This window comes from Myripristis murdjan, chromosome 15 (assembly GCF_902150065.1).
Source record: "Myripristis murdjan chromosome 15, fMyrMur1.1, whole genome shotgun sequence".
Lineage (NCBI taxonomy): Eukaryota > Metazoa > Chordata > Actinopteri > Holocentriformes > Holocentridae > Myripristis > Myripristis murdjan.
Genome location: NC_043994.1, coordinates 26,164,311 through 26,184,682, shown reverse-complemented (window position 1 = coordinate 26,184,682; position 20,372 = coordinate 26,164,311). Strand labels below are relative to the sequence as shown.

Below are 20,372 nucleotides of genomic sequence, written 5' to 3'. Positions count from 1 at the left end.
AAACCTACGGAAAAACACCAGCTCAGATCGCAAAAATCAAGACGGTTTGGGTTCAACAGCCTAAAAACATGAAACAAACGTAATTTACGAGTGAGTCAGGCTGCTAATGAGAGCCATGTTGACTCAACCATCAAATTGCTTCCTTGTTAGATGCTTTTTTCTTGTTTTTTTTTTTTTTTTTGTGAGTTGAGTCTAAACATCCCCTACGTATATCGGCCCTTTGCACTTTTGATCATTGCAGCTTTAAGTTTTCACATGGGTGATAGTAAATGGTGAAATGTGTCGGCATGTGCGGCATCGTTAGACCAACACCTAAACAAAAGTGCATTTACATGTATGAGCTGCATGCCGTGTTAGGTGCAAGGTGTGTTTTGAATGTTGCTAGCCGTTATCTGCAGCATCTCCGTTAAGGCAGAAGAGATCTCTCCCGTGGGTTAATCCTCTCCGAGCCGGCGATAGCAGCGAGCGATAGCGCCGACGTCTCGTTTCTGACGACACGGCGTCCCTTTCATGGGAGAGGAATCGTCTCACCGCCACCGCCGCCACCGCCACCTCCACCAGCTTTCCAACCATTTAATGGGATTGTTGTTTTTTTACTCCACTCCGTACAACAAACACTTTTCCGAGGAGTGGTTCGACATGTGCCCTGGGAGTGTGTGTGTTTGTGTGTGTGTGTGTGTGTCTGCGTTTCACAACAAATCAGCCTAGGTCAGGGGCTAAGATTGGCCTGCAGTAACAGCCCATTGAAAGCAGCTCCTTAACACGACGACGGGGAAAGTGGATTTTCCAGCTTAAAAACAGAATCATCTCCGCTCAGGGCATTATCCTGTGTTCAAAGAGATTAATAAAGTGAGATGCTATTGATACGGCACCGCGCTGCTTTTGGCTCAGCGCTGGTCATGTTCACTGACAACCGGGGCTTCGTTAGCCTCACGTATGGCAAACTCATATTCACAGATGACTTTTGCCTCTGCTTTGAGTCTTCTCATACATGTGGCAGCGTCGGTGAGATGTATAGAAGGTCCTTTTCTTTGAGAAGATGATAATCCAAGAGCAGAACAGGTCAAACAGAGCATATCCTTCTTGAAAAGCTCTCGTTTTCTCAGAGACGTGGGCTTGCGCGGTGTTTATGAAATGAGCCACAATAATCACACGGAGGACGTTACAGCCGTCCTCTGAAAACGACACAAGCCATTTACCTCAAATCAATCGCCGCGTTTCAAAAGGCGCTGTTCCCGGAGAGTTATCCGAAACTTTAGAGGCGATCGACAAATAAAAGTGAGCAGCTAAAATAAATGTCTTTCTCTGGCTGTGTTAATGAAACACCGGAACATCTCTGATGTTTCCTCACTTCTCAGTCAAGATATATTTTTCATAGCAGTCATCAAAGTGAAGAAATCCCATGCTGTACTTTGATGTGCTTAACACAGTTTAAACTCGCGTCTCATTACAGAGATAATTAATAGTTTAATTAGCACCAATTCTCACCAACTGACAGCTTCTCAGACACAGTCGTGAGGATGTGATTAACTTGAGTGTAAAACAATACAAAAGCTTTATTTTGCAGTGCAGCATCCAGTGTGTGCTTTAATACTAATGTGCAACTAATGTGACATCTGAGTTTCTTTAGCCGTTTTGTATCACAATTGCGTATAATACTTACAAACTTTTATTGCTGATGTTTTGCTCATTTTTCTCCCAGCACTGATTCAGCCAGCACAGCAAAGCCATGAGAGCATGGTACCGCACCAGGGGACAAAGGGCCCAAATATGTGCAATGCAAACAACTTAGGTGGATTAATTTTAATTCTCATTACCTTGAAGCAAAGCAATCATTTTCCATGGTTGAAATAAATAAATAAATAAATAACCGAGCGTTATGAATAAAAGTAATTATCATTCTTGCACTTTTTGCATGCTGTTTGCAATTATGTTAACACTTCCTGGAATCTGAACGGGGGGGAAAAATGCATTTCAGACGTATGAGTAGCTGGAGCAGCACATACTGCAAAAAAAAAAAAAGATCAAAGTGCAACATAACAGGGAGAGGAATCTGCGGGTTTAGACGGTGTTACAGATACTGAGGAGAGCTCATCACACAATGAGCCGCTAGTGGAGGCTTCGAGAAACACTGTGCGCCTCTTGTTTGGGCTGCAGAACAATAGCATGTCTCACAGCATGGGCGAGGGCCAACAGCAAAGCCTCTGTTTCATGTCTCACATGCTCCCTGCTCACTCAACTTTCAGTTTACGACTGCTCACAACAGTTTACAGCAGCCAAATTTCATTTTGTACTCGCAAATCCTATCGCACATTATCCTGTACATTGCATTAGGGCCCTAATCTTTCCTTTCTCTTCCTCAGAAGAAGAAAGGAGCGCCTTCATGATTAACCCACTTTACAGCAATAAATAAACGCATCATCCAGTAATGTACACCAGATTTAATTTGAAGGGGAGAGAAAAAAGGCTAGGACGCTCAAATCACAGAAATGGAATGAAAAATACCACAATTCAGCCACCAATGGGTGCCTTAGGAATTAATTTCAATGCTCCATAATTTTTTTCATCATACTCTTTGGATGTTTTTTTTTTTTCCTCACAGCCAATTGTGTGACTTGTACGCCTCACAATTGGCTGGTGTGAAATGTTCAAAAAGACAAATACAGTGTAAAAAGAGGGCCAAAAAACCTAAAAAAAAAATAGTGATAAAAAATAAAAAGAGTAATATTATGAGTCAGGCTTGAAAAGCATAACTGCTCTCAAATTAATTTATAAACCAGTATAAAATTTGCTGGTATCCTCTTTGACGTGTGTCACATGAAGCCCATGTTGCTTTTGGTTTCCCATCGTTTCTTGGCTTCGAACCTGCAACACAACAAAAATAATCATTAATAATCATCAATAATCATTTAAAGCCGACACTTTGCTCACTGTCATGAAGCAATGTTGAAAATCTTTACTTTACAACTCTGAGCTGAGCAGCCACATCTGACAAGACGAAACGTGTGAAAAACGAGTGACAAAGTCCATGTGATGCAGCTACACTGAAACTAAAAAGTGCATGAACTGAGTCTGAAACGATCGGACTGACTGGCCAGCGTGCAGTTTGGGTAACACGAAGCAGAAATATTATTTAACGACAGCATGAACACAGGAAGACGTCATACCCCCAAGCTATTTGCTTCTTTCTTTTCTGGGCTGCACGGGATGCTTCCTCTTCCTGTTTGCATTGCACGAAATCCCGGCAGCTGGCGGCCTGCGTGACTTTCACAGCGAGCTGCAGAGAGGGAGACAGAGAGCAGGTCGGTTAGAGATCGCAAATCAAATCGGTCTCCGGACGAGACAAACTCTCCGAGCGATGGATGCGTCGTGGTGCCTCTGCTTCCTGTCCTGCCTCCTACAGACCTCCACGGCTCCAAGATGGTGGGCTGGTAGGAAGAGCAACACCGTTATTCAGCTGTCAAACACACCAAATAAGAAAAGCGGACATGCACATCCAAAAAAAAAAAAAAGCTCAGCAAGGCGCTGGAAACTGCAGCTGCACACTGAATACCTTAAAAAAGCTTTGTTATTATTGACTTGGAGCACTACACAATGTTGTGATTGGTCATCAGATACAAGGAAGCTGTACACAGGCCTTGCATGATGACATCACCTCCTCATTTGGTGTGCCAGCCGGACCTAGAAGCGCCACTTTAATTATTTAGCATGTAAGGATACAATGTATAGGGCAGGAGTGTATACAAATATGAATTTACATGTTTAATGAAAATGTAAAGACACAATTAATCCCAAAAATTGTTTTCAATCAATATTCTCATTTGGCCTGGCAAGAGAAAAGTGTGTGTAGCTCATAAGCCATCATTCCTGCAGGCAAATTTTTCTCCATGAGACACCTGAAGGTCTCACATTTCGGTGTACGAGTGAAGTGTGATGCCGCCCAGGGAATGAAAACTTTTATTTTGAAGTGTCGTGGTGGAGGAGAGTTGAGGGATTCGCGGTTAAAACAGGAGATGCACTGAGAAAATGTGGCGTGTTTGTACTTTTTTCCCCAAGAATTCTCCGCAGAGGAAAGTGGATTGTGAAAATCTCACCACAGTGTTCCTTATGTTTGTCTTTTAAATGTTTATAATTGGGTATCATCTGCTGTGCCCAGGAAACGATAAAGGCAAAGTGGATTAAGACAATAATCGGTGAACATTACAGCAGTGGGACAGATAAAGATGAAACAAAGTCATCTGTATGAGCTCGATACCTAACAGCAGCAAAGTAAATATAATGCTATGTGGATATGTTTGTGACGGTGTATCTATGTGAAAGTGTGTGTATAGTGTGTGTATAGTGTGTGTGTGTGTGTGTGTGATGGGGGTGGGGGGGCTGCCCTCGAGCTCAATACATTAGAGCAGCATTGTTTCATTGCAATTATTCTAATCTATTTTGCCTTTTATTTGGAGGTATTTTGAGAGGAAGTCACATTTTAAAGCTCCTGGTTTATAATCTCTCCTGCACAATGCTCTGTTTCTCTTTGATTACTTTTTTTTTTGTTGTTTAATGTGCAAGTGAAATAAAAATAAACCATGAGAAACAATGTTCAGCGATTTGCCTTTTTTCTTTTTTCTTTCCCTCCCTAAAAAAAAAACAGAAAAAAAAAAAAAAAAAAAAAAAAAACACTGCGATGGCATTTTTTCAGTTATCACCAGTGTAAAAGAGACTTTCCATTTGGAATACTGCAGCAAGTCCCTGAAATCAGAAGTGAAGAGAATGACCGTGACTGCAAGAGGCAAACATTCAAATCCCAGCGAAGACATGTGTGTATTGTGAAGCAGAATAATCCCAATAACCCCAGTCACACAGAAGCACAGGAAACAAAGGGAAAAATCCTGCCTCCTCTGTCACTCCTGAGATAGGTTTATTATTCAACCAAAGGCAAACTTTGATAAACAACTTGGAACAATTTCACCAAACCTTTGGGTAATTCTCTGCAATATTCACAGCACAATCAGGGGAAAGAAAGTCTTAAGGTAATGAAGAAATGTGCCACCATTGCGCCACTTGAAAAAAAAAGACCTGCTGGAAAAAAAATGTTTCAATTATAATTAAGTGGGATAAACTTTATTAGAAAGACTGAAACTAAAATATCTCCTAATGCATGCTGGGATTAAGCAGGTCAGAGCGAGCAGGCAGGAAAAATTAAACTCTAAAGGCTTTTTATCACCATATTTCAGGAACCAAGGGTGTAAAATGTTCTAATTTGGGATACATTAAAAGCCATAAAGGTCTTTCAAAAAGATTAATGGTACTTTGCTTGGATTTAAGATAAGGGCTTCAGCTGGCTGCAAGTACTGGGCTCTGGCTGGGCCCTCAAGGCATTCATCTATACAGTCACTTGGAAGATTTGTGAAAGCGTCTGCATAACCTGAAGCGTACATACTATGACAGTTTTCTAATTCCTTGCCATTTTATAGGTTTTAAAAATCCACAAATCATGTTTTCTCCTCAAACACTGCAGAAAAAGGAAGTTACAAAGGGTGATTGCTCTTATGTTTGCTGTAGATTTGCGAGCAGATAAACGCCACGCAGGGCTCTTCCCTGCACCATGTTCAAGTGGTGTAGGTGCTAAATGCTTTTGAGTGGCCGCGATGCACGCTGAGATTATAAATCGGAGGTTTATTTAATTGTTGACAAATCTCTGAACAGCCCCCTGCTCTCGACATTTGCTGAAAATAAAGTCATTTGGTGGAGATGCCTCATTCTGGGAGCAAATGAAATGAAGCTGCATGATGCTAAACGGGTTCTTTTTGAGATTTACAGACAGAGATTTATCTTTTTTTTTTCCTACACAAGGATTACCCACATTAACCTGCTCTCCTGTGGGGAGCATTTGAAATGCAAAAGGTCTTGAAAACACGCCTTCCCAAGCATTCCAAAACCAAAATTAAAACCCACTTGCATGCCCCTCATTTCCCCTCTTTTAAATTCAGCATATAGCTGGTACTATATTTAAAGCGTTAAAGGTCTTTAATTTTTTTTTTTTTTTTATCAGTTTAGTCTACAATCCCTGATTGTCTTTACTGGGGCTCAACATTAATGTCAACCAAGTTACCTAGGAGACAGAACAGATCAAAGAGACAAAAAAGCCCTCAAATGTCTGATTAATCAAGCCTGCAAACAGCTTATTTCTTTTAGCCTGCATGCAAGTATGAAAATGAGATTCCGAGAGCAGTACATTGTGCAGATTTGTTCATTCTTATCTGAACAAAGCCAGCGGCAGCTTATTTCATGGATCACTGGCACTGTCAGCGCTGTGGCGCCGAGCAGGTGACGGCTCCTCTTTCTGTGGCGAGAACAAAATTAGCAAAAAGTCGGCACAAATTAGCCTCTCATATTTTCAGTAATATGACATTATTTTTCATTTACTTTTTTGATCCACTTTTCAGGATTTTTTCCCCCTCCCCTTGCGTGCATCTTAGTGCCAAATCCTTTCACATCAGAAGCTGGTAAAAAATAAGAATGTGCAGCAAGAATGAAAATACAAAGCTGGGGGAGAAAAAAAGATAGAAGACACGAAACCTCCTGCATTCTTTGTTTATAGCACTCATAAAAAGGCAATTCTTCCCACTACGTCCCATATTAATATACAATTAAGTGCCCATCACAGCCATTTCTCTGTGCATTGTTTCTTTTAAGGCTGTCCTGAGCGCAGCCCTGTTAAAGACAACGTTTATTCAAAGGATTAATACTCTGACCTTTGGAAGATTTGAAGGCGAAAAATTCATCGTGCACAATGCTGGCGCTGCAGCAGCAGCAGCAGCTTAAGGCCACTAGGAGGGTTAAGTCAATAGTACCGTTTCTGTTCACTCATGTTTGGGTCGTCATGGAGATTCAAGTGGACTCCCAAATATGGGGCCTCAATACATTTCAGCATCGCTCCTGTGCAAAGCCATACACAAGACAACCCAAGCCCGTCTTAATAACACTTGCCAACATCGCATTCATTTGTGTGTCTATTCTATTACTGCATTATTTCTTATGTGCTCGATGAATAACAAGGAAGCGCTGGGAAGCCTTTTCTTACTCTATGAGCAGTGCGGGATCCACAATGAATACATAAATACTGTGCCACCTAAACAGTAACTCCAAAAAGACAATAGTTAAATGACAGACGAGAAAAATATGTCTCCATGTGGATAAAGTGTTAAAGCTCCTATTAACAATATGAAATAAATGATGGCTTTAAGGAAGAAATGGCCTTAAACCCATTCATAAATTTCCTATCCAGGGAAGCCTCTTCCAATTAAAACGTGTGAGAGGTGGATTAACAAGGGCTATATGGCTTTGCCTCGCTAAATCACCTCCCCGAGCTGCTCTGCTGCATTTGACGTGTAAACGATTAATGACCAGCCTAATTCCCTTATCACAGTACCTTAATGCCTAAATAATGTGGCCTTAGTCAACTTTGGAAAGCAGGGCTATATAAGAAAGGAATGAATATCAGATTAGGCTGCTCACATGTTATTTCAGCATAATTTCCAAGAATTGAGGTGTAAGGGGGAAATAAAATGGGCTGCTGGCTAGAGGGTCTATATGTCACAGCGACAAACAAGAGGAAGAGCGAGAGACTGTGTTCAATCAGCACTGCCTGCACCACCAATATAAAGTTTCAATCATCTGTTGTACAGTATCCTGCACATTTTGGGGAAAATCTCATGAAAACAGTGGAGTGACCTAAACATGAGGAATGCAAATAAACAATATCTCCAATGTTAAATGTTGAAAACAGCATCTTCCTGTGGCCTGACTGGTTAAGACATGCTACCTCGGTAATTCTGATAGTAATTTATCCCTTGCAGAATTACGTAAACAGTGATTGTTTCAATGCAGGGGTTGAGCAATAGCAAAATCCACGGCCAAACAAGTGTGAGAGCCACCAGATAGAGCAAATTATCCACTTCCCATACAACAGCCGGTCCAAAATTCACAGCCTATACCTTCCTGCTACTATATCCTCACGCTATTCTCTCAATAGATTATCAGTCTTTCATGGGGCAGCCTCATAAGAGGTTTATGTAATCTTTCCACCACTTTGACAAACAGCATTACATGGCATGCAAAAAAGAGCCACTCCAGGGAAGGCAGAGTAGAACAGCCAGTGGTATAATGCATGTCTCTATTTTCTTTTCTAATAATCTGATGCTAGATACACGACATGTCATCTTTAGGGACTAGAGGGAGAAGGAGAGAGAAAAAAAAAAAGAAATCTCTGAAAGTTCGCCTGCTTTGTGCACATTCCATTATCTCGTCTCTTCTGAGTAGGGTAGGCTTATTAGCAAGCTTTGAACTCACACTTACAATAATATGCCATCAACAGTTTTATAAGCTAATTAGAAAAAACAGTTTAATTAATGACTGACTGGCAATAAAATGGCAATCATGAAAAAAGAAACCGAGGGTGCTAAGCTTCCACTACCACCAATTAAGGCCTAATTACAAACAAATTATATATGTGTTTTGCTGTGGGCTTTAATTTAAAAAAAATGGCTTTAATTAAAAGAGAAAACATGCTAATTAATTAAACAGCACACAAATCTACATTGAAAAGTATGCTTTGTCTATCAAGTAATTAATGAAATACAATAATCCAAATGAGATTCCCAGGCATTTGATAAAAGCTTAGTACCCATTTCAAAATCCATTTCAAAATTAATGGGCGAAAATTTAATGTGAGTCATCCAGAGATACAATAAAAGTTCATTCAGTGATAAATTGCTTATGCTGAAGGAAAAATGAACAAAGAGGAGAGTTTCCCTAAACTATTCCACAGTCGCCTGGGGGGCTCGCAGGGTAGACAGAGTCAGCCTCATATTCTGATGTGGGGCGGGGAAAGTAAGGATCTGATAAGGCCTATTTTCCACAAAAGCACCGCTCATTAATTTCTGATTACAAACATGGGCATGGCAGGCAAAGGTGGGGAGAAGAAAAACGGAGTTAAATGACATAAATAACATGAAACAGTCTTAGTTCAGCTCTTTGTTTCATCTAACCCACCATGTCTCCTCACACAAAGCCTGCCGAGCCACCTTTGTTTCACAGTATTTAAGCAAGGCTTTCCAAAGGGTATATTTCAAGGACAGTGGGGCTTTCTTTTCACCAGCTTGTCCTATTGAAATCTGAGCTGCAACATAATGAGGGATATTACAATCATCTGGATGTACCAAAGCTACAAAGACATGTGTACTATTAATACATACTAATATGATAACTTGTGCCTGCAGTTCCCTTGGGGCTGGACGATAAGAACAAAATCAAATATCACAATATCGCTGACAGACCACCTCCATATCAATATTGTGACTACTACTACTGCAGACATGACTACTGGTGCTTTCATAAGATATTTACACGTAAGCTTTTTGATAAAAAATCAGCAGTGATGGGTATATGATAATAGTACAGCTAGAATAGTCTGAGAAGTTCACAAAATTGCATCCCTGTAGTGTAAAACGGTCTTTAAAACATTACAATATCCAAAATCCCAGATGATTTCCAACCTCATATAATTATATTGATATAAAATTGAAATATCACCCAGCCCTAAGTGCACTGGGTGATCGAAATCAGGCATTCCCAAACTATGGTCAAACTATAATCACGATGAATTACATTAGAAATGGTCGTTCACAATAGTTACTTTTTCCTATACTCCTTTTGCTGGGGACCTCCTGCAACCTTCTCAAGGGCCCCTGGTGGGCCCCAAACCGCAGTCTGAAAGTCAATGATCTAACTAGTAGGACGGACTGCTCTTTCCATGACAAAGTGAATCCAGGTGAAAGCAGTGATCAGTTGTTGTTGATTTTAAATGTTTGTGTGTTTCAGCCAGCCAGAGTGACTGCAAAGACTCAAGAGCACGGCATTCTGGATTGAGTGTGTGAGGTTTTTTTATGTTTTAGCAGTTTCAACAGGGTGTAGAGGAGGATCCACCGCCTGTAGACCACAAGAAGCCACCGGTCAAAAGGACCCACTACAGAAAAGAGGCCGGCGGTGGGTTTTTGCAAAGCAACAGATGAGGCAACAGTTTGTCAGTTAACCGAAATGAATGGCGTGTAGCTGACAACTTATAGCCGCTCTACTTCTTTCAGTAAAAAACAAGAAACTGCAGTGGCAGTGGGATGCAAACCTCCAACACTGGAACCATAACAAATGGGAAGAAATGGATAGAAATGGCAACAGGCTGTACTGCAGTTAAGGTCTTTTTAATTTGGTTAAGCTTTCATATGCACGTTTGAAGTCTCCCCAATGCCATAAAGAAACCAGCTAACAGAATATTCCTGGATACCTGTGGTGTCCCACCCACAACGGGCTGTCAGCAAAAAGTATAAAAGTGTGGCAACCAATATCAACATAAAGGGGGAAAATGGCTGTACACATGTGTATTAAAAAAAAATGTTGATAATAAAATGTCTCTTGAGTTGTTACAAATGCTGAAAGCCAAAAATGAAAGGATTCATACGGTCCCATCTCTCCACAGGAACACATTTAAATATCATTGTTTCTTGAAAGATTTATACCTGAATACTGCAGCCCAGTTTTGATATTTATTTGTGTCAATTTCAGAACTTACTTGAGTGTAAAGAAAATATTTCTCAGTGCAGGTGAAATGAGCCACTGACTGGTGTGAATAATCCCTGCTCTTGCTGTCTCATGATGATGACAGAACTAAGTTGTGGAGAACACATAAGAATTCAGCCAATGAATCCACCGTGCAATGTGTCACCACTGCAAAGTGCTGGCATGATGATGTGGCACCGCTATCAGAGCCCCGTGGTAAAATGTGGAGCATTGTGTAAATGCCACAGCACAGCTAAACATTACTGTCATCAGGTGCATTCCTTTATGCAGGATCCCCACTTTATGTCAAATGTAAAATTCACTGACTTTTCCATGACTAAAATGTTGAATATCCATGAGCTATATCAATGTAACATAATATTTTTTTTTCCCTTGACCAAAACTTTAAATGCACATCAGATTAAGATGCCACAACAAAGTTAATAATTCTGTTTTATTATGCCAGAGAAGCAAACATAATCTGAATACAATGGAAAATTAATATAATGTTTGGTAAAAACCTTAGAGCTTTTTTTTTTTTTTTTTTTAAATTGAGGCTGACAAAATTGCATGATATTCCATGACCCGTTCAAAGAATACATTAAATTCCCTGACTTTCCCTTCTTGGATAGTCTCTTCAAAATTCCTTGATTTTCCAGAAATTCCACAACCAGCAGGGATCCTTTTTAAGAATTCAGTTCTCAACCCATTCGTTTAATAACTTGGTTTTGTGTTGGTTCCTGTGGTGTGTTGCACACACCACAGGAACATATCAACATGTATGTTAATGAACACCAGAAGTGAGTTACAGTGACCCAGTAAGCTCATATTCACCTGATTGAGATGCCCGACTCAGTCACATATTAAACAGATTACTGGAGCATCCAAACATTTTACTCCTTTTACTTTTGGTTTTCGAGCTCTACGCAAACTCAGACTTGCACGTTCGGAGTACAATTCAATGTCAACAGGGGAAAAAAACGCATCAAACAGCACCTACTATTGGGACTGTCATCTCTTTCCCCTGTGCCAGAAGTAAGTATTGCTATTTGGGCTAATGCTCCGGCAAAGGAGAGGGAAATCGTCTCCCTCATAACAACTGGGTCACTCCATCATGGAGTATCAAAGGTTCATGCAGACAGTTTAACCTGAATAAGACCTCAGAAAATGACCAGAAACTGGGTTACTACATGTAACCGTAGCCGGGGACCCAGCCACTTTCAGCAGGATAAAATATAACAGTGAAGTCGGTCATTGTAACAAGCTGCCAGTTACTAGATCTCCATTATAATGATCGTGTCTGTGATGAATGATGATGGGATTCTGCGTATTAATCTACTGACTAACTTGTAAAGTCCATGTCCTGGTACAATATGAAATGCAATCAGAAGGTGCTGCTAATGTGTTAAAATGCTGGACTTGTTCAGTACCAGACACGTCTAAGTTACTCTCTGTGCTCGCTGGTTTGCATGGTACACACTGAACACACGAGTTGCCCTCTGCTGGGTATATTCACGCTTTCTGTGTGGCGTCTCTGACATTTGCAGGATCTACTTCCCCACCGGTGGTTCAGGAGAGGCTAGGAGCCATGTATCTGTTTCTTTTTTTTTTCTTCTTTCATATTCTTTAGCTTCTGGAAGTCATGAAATGGACTTGACACCCCCTATTGTGACAGACTAAAGAGTTTCTGTTTTGAAGTGGTAATGCCACTCTAATAGCTGTGATGAGTGCTAAGGGGGAACTCTAAGCTGTAACACGGTGTGACAGTCTTTTGTCTTGAATTATACCCACTTACTGTATATAAAGTACAGCTCCTGACTGTTTCAAAAGACTTCAGTTGTTCAGTTTTATAAAGAGGGGAAAAAAGGAGAGGGGATGATTATTTGTTGTAAGGGGGATGTCGAAGGAAACGCTAACCTGAGTGAGAGGGTGGATTTGTAAGTGTGACATGAAAAATGAAAGTACAGCGGCAGTAAACAAAAGAAGCAGCTTTTTCCAAAATAGATTTTTACATTTGCCTTGGTGGGTTTACTTTTTTCATATTTAGTAGGCATGCATTGTTCGATTAGACTCCTATTGCAGGACTGCTATCAAAAGATCATGCAAAGGTGAATCATGAAGTGTTACTTTATGTTTTTGCCACAGAAACCATAATAAAAACCATGGCTAGCCATATTTCTAGGGCCAAAACCACAGGAATATTCTGTTTCTATGTTTATAGCCTATATTTTTCTGGGTGTTTGCCATATGGAAACCAACAATGTGTTATGAGGCCATTATGAATCTCCTTCTAGGTCATACTGCACTGGATACGGCATCCTATACGCAAAGGGAGCAACAATGTATGTTAGTGTACCAATTAATATCAGTTTTTAACTTCACTGCGCTTTCACTTGCTCATTTCCCAGGAATGCATGGGAAATCAATCTCTCAAATATGAGCTGCAGGATGCTATCGAGTCTCCTGACAGAGGGTGAGCTGGTTATATATAGCAGTCACTTAATGTTATGCTAATTACAGAAATTAATTAGCCTATATGCAACTTACAGCAGTGTAAAATAATGTGCAGTAATCAAAGGATGGAGACCCAGTCTTATTAACTGGAGGACTTGCACCATTTAATCTACTGAACTAATACAAGTACTTTAGGGGCCAGAAGCTCTTTACAATATTTTGGGACTTCCAAGGCTTTCGGAAAAACAATCCAAATGTGCTGAGGAGGATCAACGGACCCATACATCTTCATGAGAGAGGAAACCCTATCTGAGTGAGAGCTTCCTGAAAGGCAAAAGCAGGATTTGAAGGAATACATTAGGAAGCTTTGTCTCAGCAAGGTAGACATTAGTAATATGTTGTTACCTAAAATGGGATGTGATTACTTCCCACCATCATCTGTGTGCGTGTGTGTGTGTGTGCGTGTGTGTATGTGTGGGGGGGGGTCTAAATACTTTCACTTAAAAATGGGGCATGGCTTTTCCCAAATCATCTAAAACAAAGAAGTACAGCCTAGGGAAATATTTAAAAACTATAATGAGAAGAAAATATCAAAGCAACCTGTAATATCCGAGCAGTGCGTCTCAGAACTTGGACAGATGAAAGAGCACATATCACAGAATTTGTAAGGAGCCTTCAAAACAGGTTTTGCCAAATTGTTTTAATGCTGAGATTAAAAGAAGAAAGTGGAGCAATGGCAATCATTAATTGATTTGAGAGCGCTCAAAACAGCAGAAAACAAACAATTTTGTATTATAAAGGGGGTTTCTGACAGCAAGCCTTCTATCTTCCTTTCCTTCCCTTCCCCTTTGGTTTGAGGAGATAAGTGGGAAACTGTTAGATTGAGGATGAAAATACATTGAAACATTGTCATCCAACATGTACCAGCGTTTTCTTTACAAACAATGCCTAGAGGGACAAACAGGCCTCTTTAGTTCTTCACAGCTGTCGGAATGCTTTTACATTTTTGCTAAGAAAACCTGTTCCTATTCTTCCAGTGAAAAGCCTGCCACAATCATGTCTTGGTGTTATGACCGTAAACAAATTAAACATCTAAGCCATTCCAAACCAAATGAGCCACTCAATTATAACCCTGAAATTGATTCTGGCCACAGTGGGGATTATTGATCCTCTAAATGTTTGTCACAGAGCTCCTGTCAAAAGTGAACAGGAGTGCTATAAACAAACATTCGGCTCTAAATGGTCTATCTAAAACACAAATGCAATGCTGGCTGCAAACCACAATCCTGTCCAAAACTGATTCAGAATCCCTCAAACTTTTTTGGCTTTTTAGTTGGAGGGTTGTGAAAAAAAAATGGCTTGACTTGCTTCTCTTCTCTTTAGCTTCTGAATGCACTCGGGAACGCCTTTCTTTGTCTTCATAAAGGAACGCTTTAGAACTTTGCATCTCCGAGGTTTTTCGGGATTTGAAAATGGTCATTTCACTACTCGTGCGAAAATGAAGTTATCACTGCTAAACAATGAGTTGTGGCTGCCAGACTGCTGTCAAGCCCATCATGTTCCTGGCAAGATGCGAGGCAGGTGCCAGAGAGGCAGGAACCTCAGCTCATACTAAACCAATCCACCGGCGCTCTAAGAGGCTTTCTGAAACTACAGTACAGGTGCCACTCTTCCAGCCACAAGCAAGCGCTTTCATTTAAACTCCCCGCATTTGAGCACTCTGCGAGCAGTTAAGAATATGAAGGAGTCTGATTCTGCACACCAATGTCTATTACACAGTGTAGATACCATGCATGTAACGCCAATGCACTGGATAGTCCAACTATATCACGTGCCTGTCCTTTAGTGCTACTGTGCATTTTTAAAATACAGAATCTTGTTTATTTGAACCCAATTTACTTGAATTAGGCCTCTCAGCAGAGTGAATGCCTTCTCAGCCAGTGATTACTGATGAAAATGAATGAATCAATAGTATAAAAAGCCAGAATAAAGTAACGCATGCACACTGAAGACACATTCTGCAGTAGTCTCGTAGTTTATGGCCACATCCAATCCTCTGAGTTACATGCAGCATGCAAACAACAAAGAACTCCAAATAAAAACAAAAACAAATTTGCAGATGATCCTTTTTTGGTTCGTTTCAGAAGCGTCAAGCTCAGATAAACAGGGGTCCACTGCGATTTCCGATTCACCGCGAGCGCAAATCTTATTGTCGACCGAGGCAAACAAGCAAATCCAAACATGTAACATTTTTGTGTTGCTACTATTAAAAAATGAAAAAGCTTATATGTGGCGCTGTAAGCAACATAAAACAAAGAAGTTTAACTTTGATGCTTTAAAGTATGGCGATTCTCCCAGTGGAGAAGTACCACTACAGCTGTATGTCTTTTTAACCACAATTATATGTGTGTGTGGGCTACATTTTATGCTAAATTAGTTTCAAACCACTTGATCCTTGATGCCTGCCAAGACGGTTAGTTACAAAACTTCAGGCACTGCATTTAGGGACATGTACACTTCAAAGGTATGAAACTCTTACCTGGAGAATGATTTAACAGTTGGCTTGAAAGCAATGTACCCTTCATTAAAAAGCAGAGCCAAAAGTCCTTTAGACACTGCAGCACTTCAAAACTAAGGGGAGGGCTTTCCATTAACTCAATGGAAAAGGGCTGCAGGACTCAATGGTGGGTGTCTGCGTGTGTTTTTGTTCCTCTATGTCTTTGCAGCAGAAATGGCCACGGATCCATTAGCCTGATTTGTCACAGCGGGAGCACCCCAAAGATCTCTTATCAGCACAACGTACCTCTCGAGTGGCGAGTCTGTCGCTCATCTCCTCCGCCTTTGCAATGTCCCCTTCAGCTATGGCGCTCTCTATGCTCTTTTCTAGGCCGGACTGCAGAAGAGGAAAAAATTGAGAGTTTTTTTTTTTTTTTTTGAAATAGGGGTAGAGAAAAAAAAAAAAATCAAAGAGTAACTTCAAAAGTCCCCCGGGCCTTATTTTTAATATGATTGCTATTACTACAAATATGTAGATTTCCCTTCACAAATGAAAACCTTTTTGATTGGATATTAGTGGGGAAATCTTAGAAATGCTACAGGAGATTACCAAACATAAATGTGACTCTTTAATTACACATTTCCATTACAGGCCTAAGCAGAGGGGGTGCGGAGATGCCCCCGGTTAGTGATGGCAAGGCAGTTCTGCAGTGATGAGCCTATCTGAGCAGAGCGGAGCACCAAATTTCTTCAGTCAAAATTTCATCACGCTAAAAAAACATAGGAAGGAGGTTGTAATTATTAATGTGACTCTTCTGAGTCACGTTTTATTGTTTGAGGATCATGAGTCAATTCTAAAAATATAGGACAACACAATCGGGCCTAAAAAAAGCACCTTTAGCATGTAGGCTAAAGCTCATGGGATGCAAAGTGCATCTTAATACGATTTCCTGCACGACTTTGGTTGTTTTGTCTTGATTGTGCTTTATTATTTACTCAATACACTGGGGCCGCCGCTGTATAAACCTTATCCCGTGGTCTTAATTACAGTCTATGCTATCTCATGAATAGACAATATACTGGCAGACCATTATCCTTTGTGCCATGAAATGTATTTTAAGTTCACTGTCTGTTAAACTGTGTTATGTGTGGCTGGAATAAAAACTGCAGGTCAGATTAAGAAACAGCGTCTCCCTGATACTCCAGCTTTTCCCTCAAGAGATTGTGACTGTGAGAAAGTCTTGGGAGTATTCAAATATTATGTATTAATTACAAGAGGCTGCATTTGAAGGATGAAGGCTCTTTCATTATGTTGACATGACAAGTTCTGTTTCATTCAGCTGGTTAATCATTTCTTTATCCTTTCAAAGTTGCCCTATTCTGAATGAAGTGAAAATCAGCAAAAACTCAATTTTATGGTGCTCTGAGATAAATTGAGCTCAAAATAATACTCCAAATAACCATTAAACGGATTTCCAATTGAAATGAGAACATCTCCTATTCACTGGGTCAGCTATACTGTTCATCAAGTTTGCAAATATTTTGCTTCACTGGCAATTTTTGAATGCCACGGCGTAAAATGTGCATTCATCTCTTACTGTAGAATTACATTCAAATGAGAGAAAGCGCAGTTTTAATTTCTTCAATGATTAAATCCTCTGCAGACGCACTGTGGTGGCATCTGTCATTTATCACCATTAATCTGCATAAACTAGATTCAATCAAAAGTCTGTGCTGTGTTTCTACCTCTGTGTTCATCGGTCTTTCAACATTAAAAAAACTAAAAAAACTAGTGAGATTCTCATTCAGAGAATCTACATCTTACATTAATCTGAACCACACAGGAAAGGAGTTTTACCCTAATCTTATCACTAAATATAATCTGACGTAATCCTTAATATTCTATTTCAGTGTGAAATTGAGCTTCCATATGGCTTCTCATAATCCACATGTCACATCAAATAAAACAATGAGAGAATCCACTGGTGTAAAAACACAAAAGGTGTGAACGTGCGAACAACAGCGCTGACAGAGACGGTGTTAAACCTGAGCAGACAAGTTTGAAGGCAGGAGGCTTTGTTACCTTTGGAGGGGGTTTGGAACATGCAGGGGGATGAAATCGATCATTTACACCGAAATACTGCTTAAGCCCGTCCCAATGCTTCTCACGCTCAGCCTCTCGCTCTCTGTGGAGAGAGAAAAATGGGTGTTAATGTTCATCACATTTTACCAGTAATATGATAAGGCAAACGCACTATATTCAGTAGTTCTGCGCACTGTCCGTCCAAGAACCGGACCCTATTTCTATCACTAAAATGAAATCAAGCCCGTAATTACGACTAAATTTATTTCTAAGTGTGTGATTAGACATTTTCCTGGTGGCGCAGGCTACCCTCTGCAGACTTCGCTCAGTACAGCTGAGGGGTCACACTGGTACATATTCAAAACACTCTTATTATTATCCTTATAGAGGCTATTACAAATAAACCAACAATTTAAACACAGTTAAATGGGCAGAATTATGGGCGTCTACACTATGAGCAGCCAAACAAATTTATATAACACCTGTGTAATTACAGTTAACTCCATGAACTGGTTTTGTTGTTTTTTCATGTGTGAGCATTAATAATATTTCTGTTACCTTTCCTCAGCTGATTCCTGGGTGTCTGTTCCTGTTGAATAACACAGTAAAGTTTGTGGGATGGAGTAAACCGAGTGTCACCTAAATATTCCTCCAGTATAACATGTGCCATCATTCATCTCTGTGTCATTTACTTATTTCAACAGTCTTTGTCTTCTAGGGCAAAACTGGCCCACAGTGCACACAGAAACAACCTCAGTACATCTACAGCAATTTCACACACACTGTGAGACTTTCAGTTCACAAGACCTTTTTTGTGTCGCCTTCTTTTTCTTCTTCGGGGATCCTTCATCGTCTTGATCTCATTTTTCCTCTTCTGTAGATCTTGAAATTTCTTAAACACACACACACAGACGGTGGACCCCTGATTGTTTCTGCTGTTATACATGTTAAGACATGATGCACATACATGGTCCAACTTGGGGTCTTAGCTCTCCTTTTCCTCCAACTCTTAACACCACATTCAGTATTTAACCTCCCTAAATACATGATTAATATTGTTTTTCTTTGCTTCATCTTTAATGACTTTTCCTAATTTAAAGGGGACATAAATAAATAAAATGATGTATGTATGTTCATGTTTGTTAAGTCTGTGTTTTCTGTGTTTTTAGCTGTATAAAACATTTAAGAAAAATCAACATTGTACACATATTTGTTTTAGCTGTTTTGGACACTGAGGAACTTCATAATACTCCAGAAAACTTCCCTCTGCTTTAAACATAACCACACCTGTAGCAGTGAGAGAACCACTGATAGTTCATGTGACATTTGGGAAGGAAAAAGATGATTCCTACAAAATCTTTGATGTATACGGGGGTTTGAGTAGGGGGGCTTATGTTTAGGTAGTCAACAAGACATAAAGTACCTGACACTTCAACTTGGGCATCCATTTTTTTTTTTTTTTTTAATTATTATTATGATCATTTTCTGGAGTCAAATTGACCCCAAGTATTAAAAATGTAAATTTGAAGATGGCAGGAGGGTTCAGATCTGTCATTATTTTCAATGTGACATATATTTTGTGAGACGTACACCATCGTTTTTACTTGGCTGGGCATCCAGTGAAATAACTGAATGCATATTTTAACTGTATGAATGAGTTGTTTCAGTCTGAGCCGTGTCTGCTGCACAGCACAGCAGCTTCAGCTCACAGCCTGGACGGACACAGCTGACTGCCTGCCAAACAAACATACTTGCCACATTTCCTGGGAAATCCCAGGCAGGCTGCACCTCGGGGACTCGCTGTCTTTATCATTAGGGGTGTGAGACGGATCTCCCTCCACCACTGACCCACTGTTTCCCCCAACACCGCTCAACTTTTCAGGGGAGCCTTCACTCTTGCTCTCCCTCTCCTCCTCCTGGGCATCACGGCCGTCCTCGCCGTCTGAACTGAGCTCGGCCTCGGTCAAACCCTTCGGCAGGAGTCCGCTGTACATACTGAGACGATGACGGTGGGACGAGATATGATTTAACACAGAAATTAATCGTATAAACGACTGGGAAACGCGAAACTAGCGAGGAATAGCCATACCTAGCTCTAGCAGCTACGACAGCACTGAGAGAAACTCGCATTTCCGTGTAAACACCGTGACGTTTCACGTTAGAAACCACCCGATTGGCTTAGAGCTAGGTTGCGTTGGACACGCCAGCCAATCAACGCGGCGCTTAGAGCAGTTGAACACATGGAACATAAAACGAAGGATTCTATTGGTTGTTGTAACACTGACATGTGTTCTGGCCCTTGTAATTGTTAGGACCGTACATGTTTTGTAGCTTGAGTATTTTTACACGCAGTTTTGTAGTTTTACACCATTTTAAAAGCACTTTGAGGTATTTTAACTGTTTTAGCAGAGAGCCGACATGTGTAGCGCAAATATAAGAGCAACACTGTTTGCAGTAAAGGTAAAGAGCAGGCTGTTTTTTTTTTGTTGTTTTTGTTTTTTTTTAATTGAGGTGATTATCATGGCTACAAGGCTATACTGACAGGTCCGTGAATTACCAGGAATCATTCAAATGTTAACGTATATTTGTGTCATGTTCTTAGGGAGATAAGCGCTCTTTTGTGACCAATGGTTCGCAATTTGCTCAAACTGCTTTGGGCATTACATTATTATTAGAATGATTAGCATGCAAATCTTGTATAGCCCCTGGCGTTGGCACAGGGACATCTACCCCT

At 40.4% G+C, this 20,372-nt stretch overlaps 1 protein-coding gene across 1 annotated transcript; it reads right to left on the bottom strand.

Moving 5' to 3' along the window:
• Nucleotides 1-2,421: 2,421 nt before the first annotated feature.
• fam204a (family with sequence similarity 204 member A) lies at nt 2,422-19,774 on the bottom strand. The gene is made up of 8 exons (XM_030071413.1): nt 19,728-19,774; nt 19,390-19,633; nt 18,446-18,530; nt 18,197-18,227; nt 17,639-17,741; nt 15,863-15,952; nt 3,168-3,277; nt 2,422-2,865 (listed from the first exon to the last, which is right to left on the bottom strand). Exons 1-8 carry the CDS (start codon nt 19,766-19,768, stop codon nt 2,814-2,816), a joined length of 756 nt encoding a protein of 251 aa, XP_029927273.1. The 5' UTR covers nt 19,769-19,774; the 3' UTR covers nt 2,422-2,813.
• Nucleotides 19,775-20,372: the final 598 nt, after the last annotated feature.

What these genes read in the sequence shown, in the direction of transcription:
- fam204a (XM_030071413.1), bottom strand. Translation starts at nt 19,768, where the DNA reads ATGCGAGTTTCTCTCAGTGCTGTCGTAGCTGCTAGAGCTAG. An exon ending in TTTCCCAGGAAATGTGGCAA is followed by an intron (nt 18,531 to 19,389) that starts GTATGTTTGTTT and finishes TGTGTGTTTAAG; the next exon opens with AAATTTCAAGATCTACAGAA. An exon ending in AAGAAGCAAATAGCTTGGGG is followed by an intron (nt 2,866 to 3,167) that starts GTATGACGTCTT and finishes GTTGTGTTGCAG; the next exon opens with GTTCGAAGCCAAGAAACGAT.